General features: G+C 37.2%; 1 protein-coding gene across 2 annotated transcripts; it reads left to right on the plus strand.

Moving 5' to 3' along the window:
• Positions 1 to 125: 125 nt before the first annotated feature.
• On the plus strand, positions 126 to 24145 carry E2F5 (E2F transcription factor 5). 2 transcript variants are annotated; one of them, XM_079143795.1, is made up of 8 exons: positions 126 to 2677; positions 15564 to 15673; positions 16518 to 16679; positions 18650 to 18693; positions 19529 to 19593; positions 20298 to 20565; positions 22554 to 22601; positions 23552 to 24145. In XM_079143795.1, exons 1-8 carry the CDS (start codon positions 1850 to 1852, stop codon positions 23659 to 23661), a joined length of 1635 nt encoding a protein of 544 aa, XP_078999921.1. In that variant the 5' UTR covers positions 126 to 1849; the 3' UTR covers positions 23662 to 24145. The 2 variants fall into 2 exon arrangements, with proteins under 2 accessions (XP_078999921.1, XP_078999922.1); XM_079143796.1 differs by having other exon boundaries at positions 22557 to 22601.
• Positions 24146 to 24249: the final 104 nt, after the last annotated feature.

Genomic DNA, 24249 nt, shown 5'->3' on the forward strand with positions numbered 1-24249 from the left:
TAATTTTATTAACAAATTTCAAAAAAGATTTAACAACATTAAAAAAGCTTCTGCATTATCAATCTCTGATCTCCAGCAGTTTTTAGAAAAAACATGCTATTTCTGATGATGCTGCACAGTGCTTCCCAAAGAATGACTATATACATGTGAATTATCTGAAAGTATGAAAAATGCAGATTCTCAGATCATATTCTCATGTCAAATGGTAATTTAATCTCTATTGTTTGCATTTAAGAATCTGTATTTGAAACAAACACTTGAAATGATTTTTCTCCCTAGAGTTTGGGAACCACTGGTATGATTTTTTTTTTTTTTTTTTTTTTTTTAGTAACTCTGACAGACAAGATTTTGAAGTCTAACTGAAATGGCTACCAATTTGTGAATACTTTGCATTTGAACCTTGGATAATTTAAGCAAATGAAAAATTGTGAAAAACACAAATAGTAATGCAAACTTTCAAGTGAATTAGCAGCATTAATAGTAAGATAGATGTTGTGTAGAAAATCTTCTGAAATGACATGAAAATATATTTTCAAAATTATCAGGATCATTATTTTAAACTAATAGTACATGTTACGGTCTGAATCAAGCTTCCCCAAAATTCATGTGTTGAAACTTTTAAAATGCCCAATGTGATGCTATTTGGAGATGGGGCCTTAGGGAGTCAAAATGAAAACAAGAAGGTGGGCACCTCAGAATGGAATTAGTGCCCTAATAAGAGAAATTCGAAAGTTTTGCTTCTCTCTCAGCTACATGAAGATATGATGTAAACCAGGAAGTCATGATGGTTCCCTGATCTTGGACTATCAGCCTCCAGAATTGTGAGAAAATAAAAGTCTGTTATTTAAGCCACCAGTTATGGCCACTCAAGTTATGGCAGTCTGAGTTCACTGAGACACTACACAAATTGTTCTTAAAATAACAATGTTTTATCAATTCCAGACCCAGACCTTGCAAATATAGCAGAATGTTCCCTCTTTAACTAAAACCTCCTTAAGGAGCACTGTTGGTTAACAATAAAAAACAAATTTGTAAAAATTGTTGATTTGACCAATGTCAAATCACAAAGTACAACTATTCTCAGATAAATTATTCAAACGTGGTTGCATTAATTTTTTCATATTTTACTTCAGATTATTAATCCCAAATTTTGTTTAGCGTGTACGTCGATTAAAATAATGGCTGCCTGATCATTAAATTTCTGTACCTTGTGAATGGGAAACATAACATTTTTGCAACAATGGTGTGTCAGCTTTACCAATTAGTAGTGAGGTTTCGTTTCCCCCTTTATTTCAGTGATCCTTTTTTTGCTAGTTTTATGGCTATTTTAAATTAAGCAAAATCTTTCTTTCATGAAACGTCCTTCATTAATTTCTGGCATGTCGAGTTTTTGTTCAGCTAATATTTGTTGAGTGTAAGCTATATTCAAAGTGTTGTGACACAAAATCCTTTAAAATTTTCTCCTGATTCCCAAGTGTTTGTAAATAAAGTGGGGGAGGGGCGCCTTTCCTTTACTTCATCTGTGGTATTTCATTTATTGTCCATAATAGGATATCAATGAAGCACAAGAACATCAACTGCTTAATATTCTAAATAATACATCCAGGATCTAACAGCAAGAACTGGGGTAACTCACAGTCTTTCCCTCTACAAGTCAGTTACTCCATCTGTGAAGCAAAGGTTTTAGAAGTTTGTTGATGAGGATAAAACCAATCCTAAAACTCCATGATTTCATTTTCGCATATTATAATCTAAAATCTTGGATGAAGCTTGCACTTGATTCAAGTCACTGAAATGTTCACAAACGACGCTACAGCACGAAAGGAGCAAAGACCGCCAAACCCTCCCAATGACAGAAAACCACCAACCGCTAATCGCGTGCAGTTTTACAAAGGGAGAAGCCGACGCAGCTCAGAAATTTTTGGCCGCTAGACATACTTCCTGCTCAGAAAGAAGTTTTTCTTCTTTTCTTCCTTTTCCCCCTTCTTGCTCCCCGTGTGGCTGCGTAGGAACACTGTTCCTCAGCACGCTCGCGAACCGCAAGGAGGCGAGTGTGAAACACACCGGCCGTCGCCCCGCCTCCTCCCGGCGCGCTCCTCCCTCCTACAGAAAAATGCGTTTCCAGGCAACGGCGGGCCGCGGCGTCACTTCCTGCCATTTAAACTCTGGTCCCCACCCCTCGCAGCCCCTTCTCATTTCCACTCCCCCTCCCCTTGGCCGTGGGCTCCATTCACGCTTCCCCAGGCTCGGGGAGGGGGCGGAGCGGCCGAGCGGCCCCGAGTCCGGTGGGCGCTGCGCACCTGTTGTTTGCAGCAGCCCTCGACCCTCCGGGCGGCTCTCTGCGGGCGGGGGAGCGGCGCCGCGGAGCCCACCCGGCAGGTGGCCGTGGGCGGGGCGGCGAGCGTGGTGCGCGCGGGCCCGACCACCCCGGCGCCGGGACGCGATGGCGGCGGCCGAGCCCGCGAGCTCCGGCCAGCAGACGCCGCAGGGCCAGGGCCAGGGCCAGCGTCCGCAGGCTCAGCCTCAGCCTCCCCAAGCGCAGCCTTCGCAGCCATCGCCGCAGCTCGGGAGCGTAGGGGGCGGCAGCAGCAGGCACGAGAAAAGCCTGGGGCTGCTCACCACCAAGTTCGTGTCGCTACTGCAGGAGGCCAAGGACGGCGTCCTGGATCTCAAAGCGGTGAGCTCGGGAGGCGGGGATGGGGGCGGACTTCGGAGCTCACGGCCCGGGGAGAAGTCCAGCCCCTCACGAGTGGGTCGGGCGGTGTGGTGTGGACGCGCGCTGTGGTGACTGGGCGCCGGGAGAGTGGGAGCCTGTGGCCTGCGCAGAGGCGCTGGACGCCGGGATGGGGGAGGGACGAGGGACCGGGATGGCCCTGACCCGCTGAGTAACCCAAGACCCCGGCGCCGCGCGGCTCTCTCGACAAAGAGCCCGGGACCTCGAGCGCGCCCGCGTGGCTGGTCTCCGGCGCAGGGACCCGAGGGCGGCGGAGTGTCTTTCCCGCTCCGCGCCCACCTGTGGCAGAGACTCACGGGGTACCCGGGCGCTTTGCTCGGAGATATCGAGGCTTGATTTGCTGTGGGGAATCGATGGTTTTAATGGGGCATTCCGGTTGGGACCTTATTCCGGTTGTTTCTAAGAACGTCGTGCCACTCCTTCCGGATGAAAAAATAAAACTGAATTTTCTTTCCACACCTTCCCCGTTAACATCATAACAGTATTCAGTTTTTTAAAAAACCCTCTTCGTCGTCCACTTTCGTTCATTATCCTCATGGTTAGGAGGGGATATTTGATTTGTGACTTGATTTGGCATCTGTTAAAGATTCTCAGAAGTGAGATTTGCCATTACACGGAAAGGGGATGTTTTCTAACTTTCACCCGAAGAAATGGCAGTAGTTAGTAAACTTTCTCCTGTTTTATGAGAACGTGCGTTTCGTTTTTTGCTGCCGTTCAGATTTTTCAAACAACATGCATTAAAAGCTGTTCGGTTATACAGAATGATTTAACCGTTCCAGGCAGGCATTGGAAGGAGTCCACAGGGCTGAGGGAAAGGGGAATTGGATGACTTGAATTAAAATTCAGCCAGCGCACCAAGTTTAAGAACCAAAGTTTTAAAAAACAACAAAAATTACTGCAGATTCCTTCTCTGACACACTAAATCTGATCTTACTAGGAGGATTGACCCCAGCACCCAGGAGAGTGCTCAGACCACCCACCTGGCTTGACTGTGTCATTGCCAGCTTCCAGTTAGCCTGAAGCAACGGAAATAGTATCTGAGAGCTGGACTGGAGGTCCTCCAGTACTCCCTGGTTGTTGGGACCAAAGACTTGCAGGGGTCAATTCCCTGTCTTCTGCTAGGGGTCCTCCTTCAGGGTAGCCCGCGGGGGGAGTCTTTCTTTGAATATTCTTTCCTTTCTTTGGATATAGTAGGTGTTCACCAAGTGACTGTTGAGTTAAATTATCTGAATTCTTCTACTTTATGCAACTGAAGCACATTGCACTGTTTTGCATTTCCGGAAGTAGTTTCTGCTGTCCTTTTACAAAATGTTATTCCTGAAATTTTTTCCCACCTTGAGAAATTCCCTGCACCTTTTTTTTTTCCCCCTCCCCACCCTCTTCTTTACTCCCTCCCTAAAAGTACTTGATGATATCTATAGTATTTAAATTGTGCTGAATTAAAATGAATTATTTTAAAGAATTTCACGGGAAATCACTAAGAAAACTAGGGATGTTACAAAACAAATTACAAACTCCTATTTAAAATCTAGAAATTCAACTGTAGAGTGTGACTTTTGCATAAGAAATCAGGGAAGTTTGGGGTTTTCCAGATAAAACAACTCAAGGGCTAAGCTTTTGAGAACTTCTCCATCAACTTGCCTCAGATTTTGATGAAACTTTGCCCTTGTTTAACTAAATTCTTTGACTTCCTTCTGTTTCATCTGTGGCCATATAATTTCTCCACACAAATCATAGAGGTAGTGCATAGGAAAAAAGAGTTTAATATTTCATAACAACATTGTTTCTGCAGCAATAATGATTATATTAATGACCTGTTATCTTTTTAAAAATTTTTTTAGTTGTCAGTGGACCTTTATTTATTTATTTTTGGTGCTGAGAATTGAACCCAGTGCCTCATGCATGCTAGGCAGGTGCTCTACCACTGAGCTACAACCCCAGTCCCAGTGACTTTATATTTGTAGAGTAGTTTGAATATCATTCTCATGTATACATTATATACAGAAATACATACATTATATTTATGCATTTTCATTTATTTATATATGGAATCTAATATATGTAAGAATTACTCTGAAGTCTTTCCAGTGATGTTTCTTATTGCATACTGTAGTAAAAGACCATAAAGACATTTTTGATAACAACATGTTCAAGATGGACCAACATAGACAATCATAAAATTTCCTCTAATTTGAAATTGTAAAGACACATTTTTTTTTCCTTATATTCTGTTTAGGGAGTGAGTATATGTTGGCATAAGCTATTGATTTTATTATTATTATTTTCGTTACTGGGAATTGAACCCAGGGTTTTGTCCATGCTAGGCGAGCTCTTGGTCATTGGGCTACATCTCCAGGCTCCCCTCCCCACGTTTTTTAAGAGTGGGGAGACACAGTCTTACTAAGTTGCTCAGTCTGACCTCAAACTTGGAATCCTACTGCTCTGGCCTCTTGAGTAGCTGGGATTACAGGCATGAACCACTGCACTGGGTGCTATTGATACTTTCAAGTTGTACAAATTTTAAAAATTATATTAATCTTACCATAAATATTCACATATCCTGGATTTCATAAGATACTCAAGACCACATAGATGCTATTTTTTTCTGACATATAATACTGAAGAATAAGAACATAATGCTGTATCTTACTGATATGTGTCTTTTTTAATAACAACTGAAGACATAGCAAAGCAAATCAATTCTAAGAAAGCTATTTGGCATATTTTAACAATTAGGAGAGAACAGAAGTACATTGGAAGCAATTTGAGAAAAAAAATTGTGTGTGTGTGGGGGGGGGGTTCCAGGGATTGAACTCTGGGGCACTTGACCACTGAGCCACATCCCCAGCCCTAGTTTGTATTTTATTTAGAGACAGGGTCTCACTGAGTTGGTTAGTGCCTCATTTTGCTGAGTCTGGCTTTGAACTCACAATCCTCCTGCCTCAGCTTCCTGAGCTGCTGGGATTATAGGTGTGCACCATCTTACACAGCATAATTTGTGAAAATTTTATTCATCATCTGCCCACCGTCATTTCATTTAGTCTGTCATTTACAGTAGTGGAGGTGGGGTAATTATTAATTTATTCCAGTCAGATGAAAAGTTATACGGTGCTGGCTATATGGTTTGCTGTTTATGTTGTTTCAGTTAACATTTATTGAAAGTGTACTGTGTGCTGGGCATTTTTACATAAATTAATATTTACATATATAATACATTTACATATACCTCCATATATAATTTTATCTGCTTAATAACTGTAGAAGTGTAGGCCTGATAGTCTCACTTTTAGCTGAGGAAACAGCTAGGTTAAGTAGGCCAAGATAGGTTAAGTAATTGGGCCACTGTCATAGAGTACAAAGTGAGAGCTAATATTTGAAGTTAGACCATTTGTTATTCCCCATGCTATACCATTCCTTTTAAATATTATTTATAACTTGGCTTCTATATTTTATTTGCTATTTTTGTGTCATCTTCAACTTTTTAAAATATGTAGATTGCTTATCTCTTATTGTAATTCCTTAAGTAATAAATTGCCTGAATGATACCTGGGCTAATGTGATAAAGTATTTATGGTGTTTCTTATCTTAACATAGGTAGTTATAAAAAAATGAACATCTGTGGAGTGCACAGCAGGTTACAAATACCTTAGAAGTCCTTCCCCTCTCAAAGGTAACCCTAGGCATATATTCCTAAATAATATGTGGTTTTGTTTATCATTATTTTAGTTTTGCAAAATGGAGTACAGTGCTCCACCCTAACTTTGTAAGGAAAGGTTCCAATTGAAACCCTTATGTGAGGGGTCCAGAGAAGCAAGGGCTCCAACTGTGCTGAGCTGTGTTGCTGCCCATGATATTTATAGGAGCTTTATTTGTAATGGCTAAAATGTGGAAGCCACCAAGATGTTTTTCAGTAGGTGAGTGGATAAACCCAAATATCTAAACAATTAAATTTTCAGTGCTGAAAAGGTAACAGGAAACAAATGCATATTACTCCATAAAAGCATTCAGTCCAGAAAGGCTACATACTGTGTGATCCAATGATACAACATTCTGTAAGAGGCAAAACTGTAGAGACAGTAAAACATTAGTGGTTGCCAAGGGTTAAAGGGGAGGGTGGATGAATACAGTGAGAACAGTATTTTTAGGGCAGTGAAACTATTTTGTATGAAAGCATAATGGTGCCAATACCGTGCTGTTTTTATTATACAGCTCTGTAGTATAGTTTGACGTCTGGTATTATGATGCTTCCTGCTTTACTTTTCTTGCTAAGGATTGTTTTGGCTATTCTGGGTCTCTTTTTTTTCCAAATGAATTTCATGATTGCTTTTTCTAGTTCTATGAAGAATGTCATTGGGATTTTAATAGGAATTGTATTAAATTTGTATAACGTTTTTGTACTATGGTCATTTTGACAATATTAATTCTGCCTGTCCAGGAGCATGGGAGGTCTTTCCATCTTCTCAAGTCTTCTTCAGTTTCTTTTTATAGTATTCTGTAGTTTTCATTGTAGAGGCCTTTCACCTCATTTGTTAGATTGCCCTTCAACAGATGAATGGCTAAAGAAAATGGTATTTGAGGCTGGGGATATAGCTCAGCCAGTAGAGTGCTTGCCTTGTAAGCACAAGGCCCTGGGTTCAATCCCCAGCACTACCAAAAAAGAAATAAAGAAAATGTGGTATTTATATACAATGAAATATTACTCAGCTTTAAAGAAGGATGAAATTCTGACATTTGTTGGTAACTGGCGGATAATGTTGATCATGGGGAGGTTTTACTTGTGCTTCAGAAAGGGGTATTTGGGGATTCTCTGTACTTTTTGTTCAACTTTGCTGTGAATCTAAAACTATTTTAAAATATAAAGTGTATTAAAATAAATAAAGCTGATCTGGGTGCATCTCTTTCAGGGTCTAATTATTAGACAGCTATTAAATACAAGGTAGTTTGCTCAATAGAAAAAAGTTCTTGGAAGACTAAAGCTCTGCAAGATGAGAAAAATTTCTACCAATACCTAATGCTTTATAACTGGCACTGTGACAAGTGCTGTCTTCCTATGAGTATTTACTCCCTAGGACAGAACTGTGAAGGGTGCCTCCACTGTGCTGATAAGGAAATTGAGGATAAAAGAAGTAAAATGATTTACCTGATATACATAATAAATGAAACTGAGCCACTGTAGTCTGTGTCAGAATTAATGTCCTGAACCACCATGCTAAGCAAATGGTCTATCTGCTACTGAAGTTTAAGACTGATTAAAAAAAAAATAAAGTTTATTTATTTATTTATTTATTTATTTATTTATTTTTGTAGTGCTGGGGATTGAATCCAGGACCTTGTACATGCAAGGCAAGCACTCTACTAACTGAGCTATATCCCTAGCCCTTAAAAAGCTTTATTAGAGAGGGGCAGAGCTGTCTCATTTTTCCAGTTCTGTACAAGATAAATTGATTGCTTATAATAGTAGTTTTGAGATTTTTGGTTCTGATGTTGCTACTTCTCATTAATGAACAAAGCCATGAAATGTTTGAATAGAGGTACCTATCAATGGACTTACACATGTATTTGGATGTGTATATTATATTATGCCATTTCTTTGATATAAGTTAAAATATTTTTTATTTTTATATAATTTTTTTAGATTTTGCCAGTTACGACTGACTTTTCCCAATTAGCCCATGAGTCTCTGTTTATATCTTAATGTGTTTGGGAAAGGGAGGTACTTTCTATGATTTTCCTTTCTGAACTTAAAATACAATTACTCAAGTAACATACAAATATTAGAAAAGTTGGGAAAAGGTTAGTAAATTCTAGAATAAAAATGATCTAGTATGCCACCACCCAGAGAACCATGTTCGAATAGTTTTAGGGTTTCCTCAATTTCTTATACCTTTTTATAATAGAGATCAAGTTTCTATCATGCCAAATTATAAATATTAATGATAAATATTGTTTCTTTGAATTCTTTGTAAATGTTAACCTGAACATTTTTGAAATATGTTAGGACACTGCCATGTCCACTGTCTTCAACTTTGTATGCTTTGTGAGTTATTTTGTCCCTTTTATGGTTTTTCTCTTGAACCTTAATTGCTGTCCAGGTGTCTTCCTAGTGTAATGGTGGTACTTCCTCCTGTGGATGTTGCCAAAATGGTTAAGAATGATATAAAATGTTATATAAAATGATATAAAATGCTCACCTATATAAATCGGTCAACTTGAGTAGAAAATTACACAATTTATATCTGTTTTTGCTTTTCAGAAGTCCCCCCCCCCCATGTCTTCATGCTTGACTATGATCTGAATTTGTTAAAGTTAGTGGAATAGATTAACCAGATAGATTTCACTCTCACGGAACAGTATTTCCTTATTTACTTGAGAAATTGGGTGAAAAATAGTGCCAAGCATTTTTCTAAGTATTTCAATATTGTGCTTAATCCTCGCAGCAACAACAGTGTATTAACACTGTTCTTACAGATGAAGAAATTGAGGCACACAGAGACATGCCCACGGCTATAAAGGTAGTTAACAGGCCTTATCCCAGAGCCCTTATACCTGACATTTATGCTGTTCTGCTGACCAGTGGGAGAGTAGCAGATGCACATGTATCTTGCCTTTTTAAGAAAGTTAACAGGAGAAAGAGAATTTTCAAAGTATGCAGTGGGTGATGTGGATAGTCCCTAGATTTTGCAATTTATAGATTTCAAAGGTTCAGCAGGATTTTCCTAGTTAAGCATACACTTTACCAAGATCTATTTTTTTTTTTCTTTTAGCACTCTTTGGCAACTTGAGTGAGACAGTAAAAATGAAGGTCATTATTAAAAGTTTATGTGTTTATTAGAAATGATAATTAGAAAAAAATTAAAGCTTACCTATTTAAAAAATAGTACAGTAGCAATTTGTGGTAGCAAAACCATTGAAGATGTTTTTTAGAAGAGATTCCTTCGGGTGGGGCATTGATAAGGAATTGAAACATTTATGTACTTAATCCTGCTTCTGGAGGGAGCCTTTGTGTCTTTAGTTATTCATTCTTTGGTATTTAATTTCCCTGTTGATTTAATGACCCCTAAAGACCCGTTGCAAACAAACACGGCCTCTTCCAGGAACTCTTTCCTCACCCTAAGAATTTTCTTTTTTTCCACCTTTTAAAATATTTTACTTTTCTACTTTATGGAACTTTTTCATTTTCTTGACCTCATTCTGTAAGATGTGGGCTACAGTCCCAAAGACTTAAATGTGTATGCAGTTTTTTTCTTACTATTATTTTTGAATAAAATAATAAGTGACAATTAAGGTCTTTCTGCTTTTTCAGACCATTTTATACACTCTGTATGAAACCTCAAATAGACTAGTCTTGCTTAACTTGTATATTCAGTGCATTTGTACAACTTGGAAATCTTTGGTTGTTTACCAAATGTTTTTAAAGTCTTTTAAAATTATATAAGCACATTTGAAAATGTTTAGCCACACATTTATTTTTGTGAATATATAATTAACACCAAACTGTGCTTTGATTATCCATAAGCCCACTGAATCTGTTTGCTATTAAACCAGTAAAACAACTACTTTACAAAGCTGTTGTGAGCATTAAATTAGATGACATCTGGGTAAAATCCTGTTACAGTTATCCTGTTACTGGATTAAAAAAATTCTTCATGGTAGATCGAAATCAAATGTTCTACACAGTATCTTCAATAGCATTTGAAATTAGGTGATAATCTGTAAACTTTGAACTAGATCAACCTAAGATACCATGTGGCACAGTTGAAAGCGAGTCTTTTGGGTGAGTTCTGCCTCGCTTGGGGTCCTTTCGCCTTATTTTCAGGTATAATAAATTGGTTTTATACAGTATTGCTCTTGTACATTTTTGAATTTTGATTCTGTTCCTTTTCACTGTAATGTAAATTTCTGAAGCACAGTAGCTAAAATATTGAGTGTGCATGTATTGACTCTTGTGGTTCTGGTAGGTAAACTCTGAAGGACAGGGTGTTTTCTACAGTTATTATTTTCATGTTAGCTTTTTAAAATGCAATATTATGCTCCATGAGAAGAACATCACTGAGCAAATGAGTTGCAGCTAATCCTAACTCAAATAAAGCTACCACATAATCTCTCTCCTTGTCCAGTTTGCCCTAAGCCTTATTGAACCCATTTGTGTCCTCATGATTCTCCAAACCGTTTTTAGAACTTACATACAGATGTAGCTGTCTTGGTTTATGTGGCTTGTTCACCATTGGTGAGACATCATATTTTTAGGATAGGATTTAGTATTTGGAGGAATGATCTATTTCTTGGAGAGGATTATTTTTACTTGTTTACTTTTCTTGCAAACTGAATTGGTATGATATAATCAGATGCTTCCTTTATGGTTATATCAGTCATATCCTATTGCAGTAAATGTAATCTTCCGAAATGAGTTTAATGTCTGCACATGCACACTTGTTCTCAGTAGCAGGCATGGGATGAGGAGAGGGGCTCACTTTGATCTCTGCCTACCCATTGTCTCTGCTCAGGCAGCTGTGCTGGGCCAGAGAGAACTGCATAGTGATGTTGCTGAGTCTTACTGCTAAATCATGAGCACTGATTTCCCAAGGGCCAGTAGTGCTGTCCAGCGTTCCTTCTATACTGTCTGCTGTCCTGCTCTCTTAGAGAAGGGTTTCACTTTTTCCTTTCTTGTCAGCCATTAATAGTCCTATCTCCTCTTCCCCCCAAAGCTGAAAAGTAAAGAAAAGCAACGAGAAGGAAATATCTACTGTCTTTCTCTTTTTTGTCTACTAATGCACCTCAATATACACCCTGTACTCTGCTGGGCTTCATTTATTAATGTCCTGTGATTGTCAAGGCCAATCTCTCAGCATTCAGGCATTCCGTGTGCCCCACCCCTTGCCTACCTATATAGCCATCTCTTTGGCTATTGTCTCTTCTCTCTTGCAGTGTTAATTGTCACTTATTACCAGGTCACTCCCAGCAGCATGCTCACATGTTGAAATAACTCCCACCTTTACAAGAGAAAGGAATAAAAAAACACTTCCTGGAGACCCTCATTTCTCTACAGATGTTGTCCCACTTCTCCATTCCTCTTTGCAGCAGAACTCTTCAAAAGACTTGAGTGATCTTGATTTCTCCACTTGCATGTCACGGTGTCCATGGTCAAGTTCCTGATTTCCAATGTCCCGCAAACCTGTTCCTCCCATGATATTCTTCATCTTTACTTGCTCAAGCCAGGCACTCTTCTGTCAGTAATTGCTGCTTGCTTTACCTTCAAAATATAACTGGAATCTCACTGTTTCTTATCACTTCCGCAGCTGCCCCTTCCATCCAAGCTACTGCTGTCTTTTGAGTAGAATACAGCCTCTTCCTTCTCATTGACCTTTTTTTTTAACCGCTCTCCCATAGAAGATTCTCCATATTGCTGGCAGCCAGAGAGAATCTTTTAAAATGTGAAATTAAATCACCCATGTGCTCAGAGCCTACCAAAGACTTTCCATTTCACTGGCAATAAAGGCTAAGGTCTTTACCATGACCTCACAGGCCCCAGTGATCTGATCCCTTGCCAACTCTCTGACTTGACTACCTTTATCTCTTCTTCTCCACCTCTCATCAGTTTCCCTCTCTTCCTGGCTATACTGGTTTGCTCACCTTTCCTTAAGGAACTCAGCACATTTCACCTTCCAGAGCCTTGTGCTCGGTGCTTCCTCTGCTACAAGTGCTTCCACCAGATGTTCGCAGGATGACTTATCCTGTTCATCTCAAATGTTACTGAGCTGTCCTCTGAAAATATAATTTAATGTATAGCATCCTCCTCCTACCTGCATTCCCTCCAAGCATAATTATTTGTATATTTTTAACTTACCTGTTTTTTGGGGGAGCAGGGACTTTTTCTTTTGTCACTTCTGAATCTTTAAGACCCAGCACTAAGCATGGAACTTTGTAGGTGTTAAATAAATGATGATGGTGGTAGTGATTCAGAGCACGAAACTGTTAACTCTGAAAGCCTCAAATTATTTAATAAAGCTTTTTTTAAAATTCACAAACAGCTTTTGAAAATACAGTGTAAAACAGTGGTCTATATACACACAAACTTGAATCATATCTGCAGTTCTTTTTCAACCTATATTTTTTTTTTTTTTAAAGCACAAATTTTTTTTTTTATTGTAAACAAATGGGATACATGTTGTTTCTCTGTACATGGCGTAAAGGCATACCATTTGTGTAATCATAAATTTACATAGAGTAATGTTGTTTGATTCATTCTGTTATTTTTTCCCTTCCCCCCACCCCTCCCACCCCTCTTTACCCTCTATACAGTACTTCCTTCCTCCATACTTGCCCCCCTCCCTAACCCTAACTCTAACCCTAACACTAACCCTTCCCTCCCCCCTCAACCTATATTTGATGATGAGGCTGTTAGCAGCCAATATTCAAGTATCAACTATGCAGCAGTTATTATGCAAGCTTATCCAGTTTATTCCCCTCAATTCCCTTATATATTATTGTCCTATTTTCCAAATAAAGAGGCGAGGCTCAGTGAGCTAAGGAGATCAGCTGAAGATTGGAAGTAACAGCGTTGGGGCTAAATCTTGGTGAGTTCAACTCCAGAACCTAATAGTTTTGGGGGACTGGGGTTTGAACCCAGGGGTGATTAATCACCGAGCCACATCCCCAGCCCTTGGTTCGTTTTTTATTTTGCAACAAGCTCTTGCTAAGTTGCTTAGAGCCTAAGTTGCTGTGGCTGGCTTTGTACTTGTAATCTTCCTGCCTCGGCCTCCTGAGTCCCTGGATCACCATACCCAGCTTCAGAACCTAACTTCTGAAGAATAAAGCAACTGCTGAAAGAAAAACCTGGAGGTCATCTTGAGTAGCATATGTATGTGTGTCAGTCATCCATATATTTAAATAGAAGAGTATTTAAGAAATGCTGGTTTGTTTACAGGACAAGGGTTAAATATTATGATTGCTAAGAAGTAATAAATATAAACATATATTTTTTAAACAATTTTGAGCTGCAAGTTCTTTCTGCTGGCATCTTGCCTAATGACATAGGATAGCCCTTGGGGTCTGGTTCATACAAACTTGCTCTAACAGTACATCAGGTGAGCTTTTGCCATAGTAGTGAACACTTCGGTATGTTAGTGAGTACACAGACACCCAGAACACAGCCCTGGCTAGGAGTGTTCTGGGTCACTTCTCAAGTGTGCCTCTTCAGAGGAGAGTGAAAGGTTGAATTCTCAACTTCAGACTTTTTTTTTTAAGAGTAGGAAGTAAGAAGCTTTATTTATTAAAGAAAAGTAAAAGCAGACTTCACTGGGTGAAAGAAATTGCTGAGGCTGGCTTTGCACATGTGATCCTCCTGCCTCAGCCTCCCAAATTGCCAGATTACAGGCATGCACCACTGTGCCCAGCTTGCATTCAGATTTTTACAGTTAACTGTAATAGACTGCTGTTCTTCAAACAGCCTGAAACTCAAGAAACAGAACAGACCTTCTTTGAAGGATAAAATATGGAGGGAATTGCTAAGTACAGCAAAAGAGGATACCAGTGAGACCATGCCTAGTTCTAGTTCCTGCTCTTAGTTCCATGGTTCTTTAGAAGAGATGGTGCCAAGTCAGAGCTGGCGACTTCAAAAGAGCCTCACTTTCCAGTTCTTTCTCTGCCATATCCTGTCTACTCACCTGGTCCACTGAAAGAGACTGAAATCCCCTTCTTGAAGGACTAAGTAGGTGGATGGTATATAAGTGGATCAAAAGCGCCTCCGTTTTCCTGAAGGCTAAATGCCTGTGAGGAGAGCGGTAGCCATTCATGGCAGTGTCCTTGCAAGGCAGGTCCAGATTCACACTGTGCTCTGCTGGGTTTTTGTAGGAGCTACAGAATCAAGGAACTAATGATGTCCTGGGAGAGCTGGTAACCAATTATATGCAGTTAAATCCTGTTCATTAGATACTGTGCTGAAAATCGTCAGTAGGGACATAAATACTCCTTTACGTTATTACCATTAATCCTAACGTAAGACTTTACTTTCAGGATAGGCTGTTGTCTAACAAACTCTGAAAACAAACTGTAGGGTAACCTCTCTTTTGAAGTTCTCTTTGTTATATTGGGAAACAAATGTCAAAAATGTGAGTGGAGACTAATTAGAAGAACTGAATGTTATTCTTGAATTCATTAATAATATGGTAGCATGTAATATTTTTGTTGATCTTATATAATGTGTATTAAACCACCAAGCTTTTGTGCAATAGTTGGTAGTGCCACAATTGTGCTATAGATTTTGATTTCTTATAGATTCTATGTGTTCTGTTGATGGCATGAATCATTTCTCTGTTCTCATTATGAGTTTTAAAAATGCAGATAGTTATCAAAAAATTCTGTTTTAATTCAGAATTTTTCCTCAAGTGTCTTAATTACCAAAAAAGAAATTGTAGAGATTTAATTTTTCAAGACAGACTTGTTTTTAGATGAGACTGCTTTTGAACAGAAAAGTAAGATAGAAAGTAACAGGGTAGACAGTTAGCTCTTGCTCAGATTAGTCCATAAGGAGACATGAAGTATTCTCATTGTGCTCTTTTATTTTTATGGGCTTTATGGCATGACCTTATTATATTTATTTATTTTCATATTCCAACATCTGCTACCTCTTAAGTAGAAAAAAACTTTGTGGTATTGGTAATGTTCAGGAGATGCTTTGAATATATCCAGCTATTGTACCCAAGCGACTGACTAGGTCATATTTGGGATTGGATCCTCATGCTGTACACTTAATAATCAGTCCATTTTGGCTTTAAAATGTAAACTGCTCTTTATTTCACTGTTCTATTTGTTTGCTTGTTTTTTCCAACAGGCTGCAGATACTTTAGCTGTGAGGCAAAAAAGAAGAATTTATGATATCACCAATGTCTTAGAAGGAATTGATCTGATTGAAAAAAAGTCAAAAAACAGTATCCAATGGAAGTAAGTAACAAACCAGCACCCTATTTTACAAACCTTAATTTTGCTCTATAAAATTTTATCTTTCTAACATTTCTCCCTCCCAAATCCTCTGTTTTAGCTCTCGGGTAACACCATACCTCTCATCTTTTTCTCTGGACACACCTCTGGGCCTCTGTATTTGTCTCTCCTGTCTTGGAATGTTCCTTTCCTCTCTCTGTTGCTGAATTTATACTCAAAGTTCAAATTTTACTTTCTCCCTCAAGCTGCTTACTCTGAATACTGCTTTGTATTTATTATTAATCCCCCTGCCCAGGTCTGTACCCAACAAAGAGAAACTGAGAACAGGAATTACATCTTTTACACATAAGAATATGACTTCTAAATGATAATTGAGATGCATGATGTTTTTTATTAACTGTTACATGGTTGTGTGTTTGTGACAAACACATTATGTTCTTTAGGATGTCCCCTTTGACCTTAGTTTTTTATTTTGTTTTACTAGCCAAACTTCCACCAAAATACTAAAAGGTTGCAATTTGTTTTACCAACATCATGAAACTGCTAAATGTGACCATTTAGCTTTGACATCCATTTGGTACTTCAGTCACTAGCCTGATGTTCCTGAGGACAAAGAATACTCTATAACATATTGAGAATTTTTGTAATTTGGTGGTTCTTGTCAATAAATTTTTTAAGCAAGTAGGTTCAGAGCTGTAGTGTTTACATTTTGTAAAGATTTTAATGTTTGATTTTCAGAAGAGTGTAAACATTTTTATTTTGAATATATTACTAAATAAGTTAACTTTATTAAGTGATATTAACCTAGGTCTGATCTTGGGAATATTAATTCTCATATGTTTTTAAGAGGTGTAGGTGCCGGCTGTAATACTAAAGAAGTTATAGATAGATTAAGATTTCTTAAAGCTGAAATTGAAGATTTAGAACTGAAGGAAAGAGAACTTGATCAGCAGAAGTTGTGGCTACAACAGAGCATCAAAAATGTGATGGATGACTCCATTAATAATAGATATCCTTTCAAATAAGTTACACATAACTGTAGAATATAGTGTTCCAGTCTGAAGGTCAGTTATTTTATTATGGTGTTTTTAAGACTTAAAGTTTTGTAATATAACATTCTTTAATATTCTTCTAATAATTTATACTAATATTTAAAAAATATTAAGTTACATAGTATATTAACATTATTCCTGTGTTGCATTGAAGGGAAAAAAAGTTAAATCTGTTTTCAGTCCACCTTGATGGGAGGCACTGTATTTGCCAGAGTATGCTTAGGATGGGGGGCGGGGTCTGTGAATATTGCTAAGTACATACATATTTTTAAATAATTATGTTTAGTATTATTCTGAAGTGGTCAAATTTCAGCAACTCTCAAAGTTTTGAAAAAAGTAATTTTGATCTGAAGATGAAATATATGGGTCCACAATCAATTCATGGTGTTTCTGCCTGATATTTTGTCAAAGATACTTTATATTAGAGGACAGGTATCCTTATGTAATTATCATATTATGGTGGAGGAAAAATGTAAGTGATGTACCTCCATGTATTCCTTACAAACCACTACGTACCATAGATACGTGTGATTCTTGTGGTTTGTGAATTTACCAGTACTCTCATGAAATTTTTTTTTTTTGGTGGTCTTAACTACTGAGCCACATCCCCAACCCTTCTTATTTTTTATTTTGAGACAGGGTCTTGCTAAGTTGCTGAACTTTGTTTGAACTTTGTGATCCTCCTGCCTCAGCCTCCCGAGTCTCTGAGATTTCAGGCACGTGCCACCACACCTGGCTTCTCACACCATGGCTTTAACTACAGTTTATCTTATACCACCTTGTGCATTTTTGACTAATGTGTACATCATAATTTATTTTTCATATTGTATTTGGTGAACAGGTCCACAGTCTCATTTGTTATTTTCTTCCTATGGATCAGAGTGCCTTAACTGTGACAACATTGGGGCTTTTAGCTATGTCCTGTAGAGCCCCAGGATTCAAAAGCCATTTAAGTAGGTGATATTTGACTTTACTTCCCTGTTTTATAACTTTATAATTCTGGCCATTCATGATTCTCCAAACCATGACTATGTTTTAAATGTATGTATGTGTGTGTGATTTTCTGTATATTATGATATTTTGACACTTTATAAAATCTTTCAGGCTGGAGAGAAGCTGCCCCTCTGGGGGCTCCAGTTCTTAGAATGAAGCAGGCCTTTGATACAGACTAACCAGTTCTGAACTGTACCTCCTCTATCTGACCTGTATCTGAAGGAGGCAATATTCTTCTGCCTTCATTCTTCCAGGGCCAGAAAAGGAGAGAACCCTGTGGCATAGAGCCTGCCAAAACTTTTCTTTAGCCACTCCTGAAGTTTTCACTCTTGTTGCCTTGCTGTCCTCGTGGAAACCCCAACAAAGACTCTGGCCTAATGCTTTCTCCTCTCCCCTGTCCTCTGCCTCCTGACTACCCTAACGTGTTCCCAACATGGCTTGCATGCCTTCTGTCTCTAGGACCTGAGAGTATAATAAGCTTTGTTTTCTCAGGCCTTTCCCTGTCTCCTTTTGTGTCTATACCTGACTCATAAAGAAACACAAAACAGTGACCCAAGAAGAGTCTTGGTGTGGAAGCTTGTTTGGTTGCTCTCCACTCCTGCCAGGGTGTCCTTTTCCCATCCATTGCTTCTCCCCACCCGCCCCAGGCCCCTGGTGTGTACAGTGTTTTCCATCTCTATCTCAAGAACCCTTAGAAGTTCCAGAAATCAGAATGGCACCTTCTCAAAGCAAAGGATAGGAACTCCTTTTATGGACCTTTATTTGATTGTCTGCTTTTCCAGACTTCTGTTCCTTTTTATCTGACCATGTGTGGCAGCCCTTTCATACATTTCATACATTTGGTGACTGAGTTCTTTTGATCTTCAGATTTATTACTTTAAGTTAATGTGTGGATCTTGATATAAATGCTGTTCCTTAACTCTTACGATAGTACATTTTCCTATGTGACTCATGAAGACATCTGTAACTGTTTTAATGGTAAGTACTGTTAATTTTCCCTTTGTTTTTCCTCTGTTGATTATAGAATAATTGAGAGTTCTTCATGCACTCCACCTGAGGTCATCATTTTCAGGAGGAATTTGTAGATATCTTTTCTTTCTCTACAGTGTTGTGTTGATGGGCTGCTTTAGTTTCTGTTTTCATGGCAACAACTGCTTTTCCCATTCTGACCTGTTATATTCCTTTTTTTCCCCCTCCAGTCCAAATATCTGCAGTGGTTTTTCTTTTCTTTTTTTTTTTTTTTTTTTTGGTTGAGAAATTGGTGAGCAAATTACAGAATTTATATGAAAATACAGAGCACTTAGAATAACCAACATAAGTTAAAAAGAATAGAACTGAAGGAATCATATTACTGATTTAAAAATTTATGATAAACTGACATTAATGAAGACAATGTGTTGTTACTGGCATAAAAATGGACATGTAGAAAAAATGACACAGAATACAGAATTCAAAAATGGACCCCCACACACATGAAGTGATTTTGAGCAAAGGTGCCAAGGTAATTCAATGGGTAAAGGATAGTCTTTCCAACAAATAGTGCTGAAATAATTGGACTTCCAACAGCAAAACCAAAATTCCCTTCATACTTTTCTTGTACCAAATAGAAAAATGAATTAAAGTTATCAAATAACAAATAATATAGATAAAATATATGGATTTATGAATAGTAAAATACAGCATCTAGAAGATAAAAATCTTCATAGCGTAATGTATGTCTAGCCCTTATATTCTGATCAATATTATTTTCTATTTTTTTCTTGATATTATTAGTATTTATTTATTTATTTATTTATTTATTTATTTTGACCAGGTGATACCCTTTTGGCCATTCAGGCACCTTCTGGTACACAGTTGGAGGTACCTATTCCAGAAATGGTATGTAGTATAGTTTTTAAGTAAGAGGGAAAAATGGATCTCTTACCTCAAGAGAAATATATTTTGTTGAGCTGAACAGGAGCTAATAGTTAACATTTGAGTTACTGTTTTCAAGTTTTATATGTGAAAGTATTGATGTCTGAATTTGGATGTTATCAAGTACTTTGGTAAAATCATAGAAATGACTTGATTACAAGTTTAAAAAAATGTATTTGATCTAGGGGACATCAAGGAATGAGTAATGACTGTATTTAGGCATTTGTTACTGGGTTTTATAGCTTCAGGATACAAATTACGTTTTTGAAATGGAGGGATTTTATATTTATATCTCTGTAGAAAAAGTCATTGACTTTGTTCATGGTTGGCTAACTCCAGGGGATAAGATAGAACTTGTACTTGTGGAGAATGCTTGAGGTACTGCTCAGCACAGATAGAGAGGATTACACACAGTGAAAAGTGTATGGTTGTCAAAATTCTATAGCTGAGAGTTTTTGATAGTATTTGAGAAAAGCTTACTTTTTAGGGGCAAATTGTGTAGAGCCCTCAATATCCCATTCTACTCATCTTTACTCTTGTGTTTCAGCTCTATGAGTTTATGTTGTGTGATTTTACTTAGTATTTAAAACCTTTGCCTAATTTTTAATGTTTTAAGATAGTTAAAATACTAATATTTATTACTTTATTTATACTCAATAATTTCAAAGGGTCAGAATGGACAAAAGAAATACCAGATCAATTTAAAGAGTCATTCAGGACCCATCCACGTGCTGCTTATAAATAAAGAGTCCAGTTCATCTAAGCCTGTGGTTTTTCCCGTTCCCCCACCTGATGACCTCACACAGCCTTCCTCTCAGTCCTCAACTCCAGTGACTCCACAGAAGTCCAACATAGCAGCTCAGAACCTGCCTGAGCAACATGTCTCCGAAAGAAGCCAGAATCTTCAGCAGATACCAGCTACAGAAATATCTTCAGGTGGGTTCGGGGCCTTTGTTTTAAAAAGTAGTGGGGAAAATATGAATATTATATACATTGGAGAACTTTTCTGAATTTATTAGTTGTGATATTATTTCTATCACCTAATATGGGAAGCAAAATAATGAGCTTAATTTAATCAATGCATATTAATTGTGTCTCCTGTATGCCTATCACTAGGTTATTATGAGGAATATTTTAAAAAATACTTTTTATATTGCTAGAGATTTTTATATATGTACATATATATAAACATATACACACAGTTCATTAATCACTAATAAGTTATTATGTGTTTAAGATTGTGTAAAGAACTATTAATACTGAGCATATTTATGGGTGGCAACATTTGCTATTTTCTTTAGAATTCCATTTTTATGGGGCTGGGGAGATAGCTCAGTCGGTAGAGTGCTTGCCTTGTAAGCACAAGGCCCTGGGTTCGATCCCCAGCACCCAAAAAAAAAAAATTCCATTTTTAGGATTAAATCAAATTTATTCCTTTTTCTTCCTTTGACTTTTTATATAACGTTTATTTGGTAATAAGATTGTTATCTCAGTAAATCTAGCTATAAACCATTTAAATGTGTTCGAATTATTTAAGAAAAATTGAGTAGATCATAGTGACTTATACCTCCTATTTCTCCATGTTCTTTGTTAGACGTTTTATTATGGAAGCTTAGTTTTAGAGTTGATAAATGTTTTCAACACCAATTACTTAGGAAATCTTGCCTTTCTAAATTGTTTCAACTCTGAGATAATGTAAGTAAAACACTGAAAGTTGGGCATCAGGAGATAGGAATGACAACTCTTAAATTTATTAAAAAAGCAAAAAATGCCTTGGCACACAGTCTTTTCCCTTGGTTCCAGGACTGGATTTATAGCAAATCCTTACTGATTCCAAATAAAGGGAGCATGATAGGGAGTCTCTCAGTGATTTTTGAATGAATGAATTAGTTGTGCTAGTGTAGCTATCATATTATAGATGATTAGAAACTACTATACATAATGCAAATTGTTTTTTACCTATGGGCTGTCTTATTGCTGCTACTATGGGAGTTCAGAATAGTTAAAAGTAAAGCTGAGAAGACTTAACTGGACATGGATTATTTTTTTGCTGCTTACTGCCCATATTCTCTCCTTTTCTTCCTCTGTATTTCTAAACTAGAGATCACAGAAATGCACAATTGAAGAAGTTTGTACTCTATTTGGCATGAATTAAGCAGGCAATCTTCATATGCCTTGGACTTATTTGGTACATTGTATGTACCAATTTAATGCTTCCAGAGCATTAAAAAAAATTTTTTTTAAGCATTTAGTTCTATATATACTCTTATATTTGGAAATAGTGAAGAAACTAATTTTGGGCCAGGTGAAACAAAGCCTTGAGCATCAGAGTAACGAGTTAAGACTAGTTAAGGTACATGACAAAGGAAATAATACAGTTTAGAGCTGCACAGTGGTGAGCACAGGAGTAATAAACTATGAAGATGCTCTGAGGAAGAAGAGATTAGAGGCTATGAAGACTGAAAATTAATTGTGATTACACAACTGTGTTGGAATATAAGGTCAAAATACCGTGACGCCACTGGGATTGGAGAGAGAAATCATGAACAGATTTGAGAAATACGTAGGCAAAATATTTAACATTTTATATGTGACATCTGGAGGTAAAGTGAACGAGGAATGGAAAGTGAGGTTGAAGTTTTAAGGTTGGGTGTCTGGGGGAATCAGAACACCAGACTTTATAAAACTAAGTGAATTTTGGAAGAGTGATGAGTCTTTTGATCTGCATCTTGAGTTTGTAAGTTTAAAAGTAATTCCAGGCACAAAGTAGGTACTCATGAAAACAGTCTTTTCACAAAGTTCTAGTACTTAAGCTTTTCACTGCCAGGGAAGCTGGTGATGTGACTACCCATGTTTAAACATAATTGCCTTTTTCTAAAATATGTAAACAGACATAATAAAATTTGTCACATTTCTTTTTCTAGCAGGATCCCTTAGTGGAGATATCATTGATGAGTTAATGTCTTCTGATGGTAAGCAGTTTAAAATTTTACTGTTTTATTTAAATCAGTAATGCTTTCCTATATTTTTTTAACTGATGTGATTTAAGAGAATTAAGAGAAATGAAGAATCTGTATTTTCTAATTGCTTTCCTATGATTCATAAAGATTCTCCCTTAATAAAAGCACTTTATAGTAAATCAGCTATTCTTCAGAATTTATTTCTCTTTGCTTGCATTTAAAGGAGCGAAGGAGTTCATAAAGGGAGATTTATTACCTTTAATGAATAAACTCCTAATTAGCACTTTGCATCCCTGAAGAATCAGGCCTAAGAAGAGTAAATTAGTATGTTGAAATCAACAAGTAAACTCAACTGTGTAAATACCTCCACTGTGTTTATTATCAAACCACCAATGTGAATAACCAAACTGTTACTAATATTAGCCATGTCATCACTTAATATGAAATAACTCTTAAATCAGTTAAAATATACTAATAATTCTCTCTAGGCTTCACTTCTCTATTTAGTTCTTGGATTCAGAGTCCTGGTTCCTAACAAAGATAGCAGAGACCTAGGAAGTGGTAACAGTTAAGTTAGCAAATGGTACCGTAATGACTTAAGAGATTTATTAAACATTTAGAGAACATCTGAAAACTTTAAATCTAGTGCATACTTCAGCAATATTCTTCAACTGGAATTTTTAAATTATGTGTTTCAGTGACAAATTCAACCAATAATAATTTTAAATTTAAGTATTATTTCTCAAGCTAATACCAGTAACCAATATATAAATTGCCTTTACGTGGAAATCTTTCAAAGTTTACATTAAACATTGGTCATTAATATGATCTTACTTTATATGTAATTTTTAAAAATTCATGTATTACCTAGGAAGTCATTTGAGTTGATGTATTTGAGAGTATTTTATGTTAAACATCATTATCCAGTGTACATAGTTAACGTTGACTGTTCTTGTTTGCAGTGTTTCCTCTCTTACGACTTTCTCCTACACCAGCAGATGACTACAACTTTAATTTAGATGATAATGAAGGAGTTTGTGACCTGTTTGATGTCCAGATACTAAATTATTAGATTCTATGGAAACTTGGGACTATTATCTACCTCTAACTGTGTAACATTTTAGACTTCTTAATAACCTAAGTATTTAAAATAATGAATGTAACACCTTTTAGTTCACTGATTCTGAAGTGTTCTTCTCTAATACTTTCTTTTTTACTTCACAAAACTTCAACCATAAGAACAAAGGGCTCTGGATTGCTATAGGGGAAAAAATGATTTAATATCTACCAGCCTCCCCTACAGCAAGTAGTTACATTTTTGGATTTCAGCTTTGCTTCCAATTCTGAATCCTGTTTTTTCCTCTTATGACAGGAAGATTAAAGTAGACTTCAGGACACAAAAACAAAAATGGTGGCCAAGGGCTAATCACTGTTTGTCTAGTATTTTTACTGCCATGAAACTGTTTCTGTATATCCTTCAACCCAAACAGACATTCACTGCCACTTATAAAGTGAAGGATGTAAATGAGGATATGTAACTGTTTCAGTGAACAGATTTTGTGAAGTGCCTTCTGTTTTAGCACTTTAAGTTTATCACATTTTGTTGACTTCTGACATTCCACTTTCCTAGAGTATAGGAAAGATCTGTTTATGTAGTTTG

Source organism: Sciurus vulgaris (assembly GCF_902686455.1).
Source record: "Sciurus vulgaris genome assembly, chromosome: 1".
In the NCBI taxonomy this organism is placed as follows: Eukaryota; Metazoa; Chordata; class Mammalia; order Rodentia; family Sciuridae; genus Sciurus; species Sciurus vulgaris.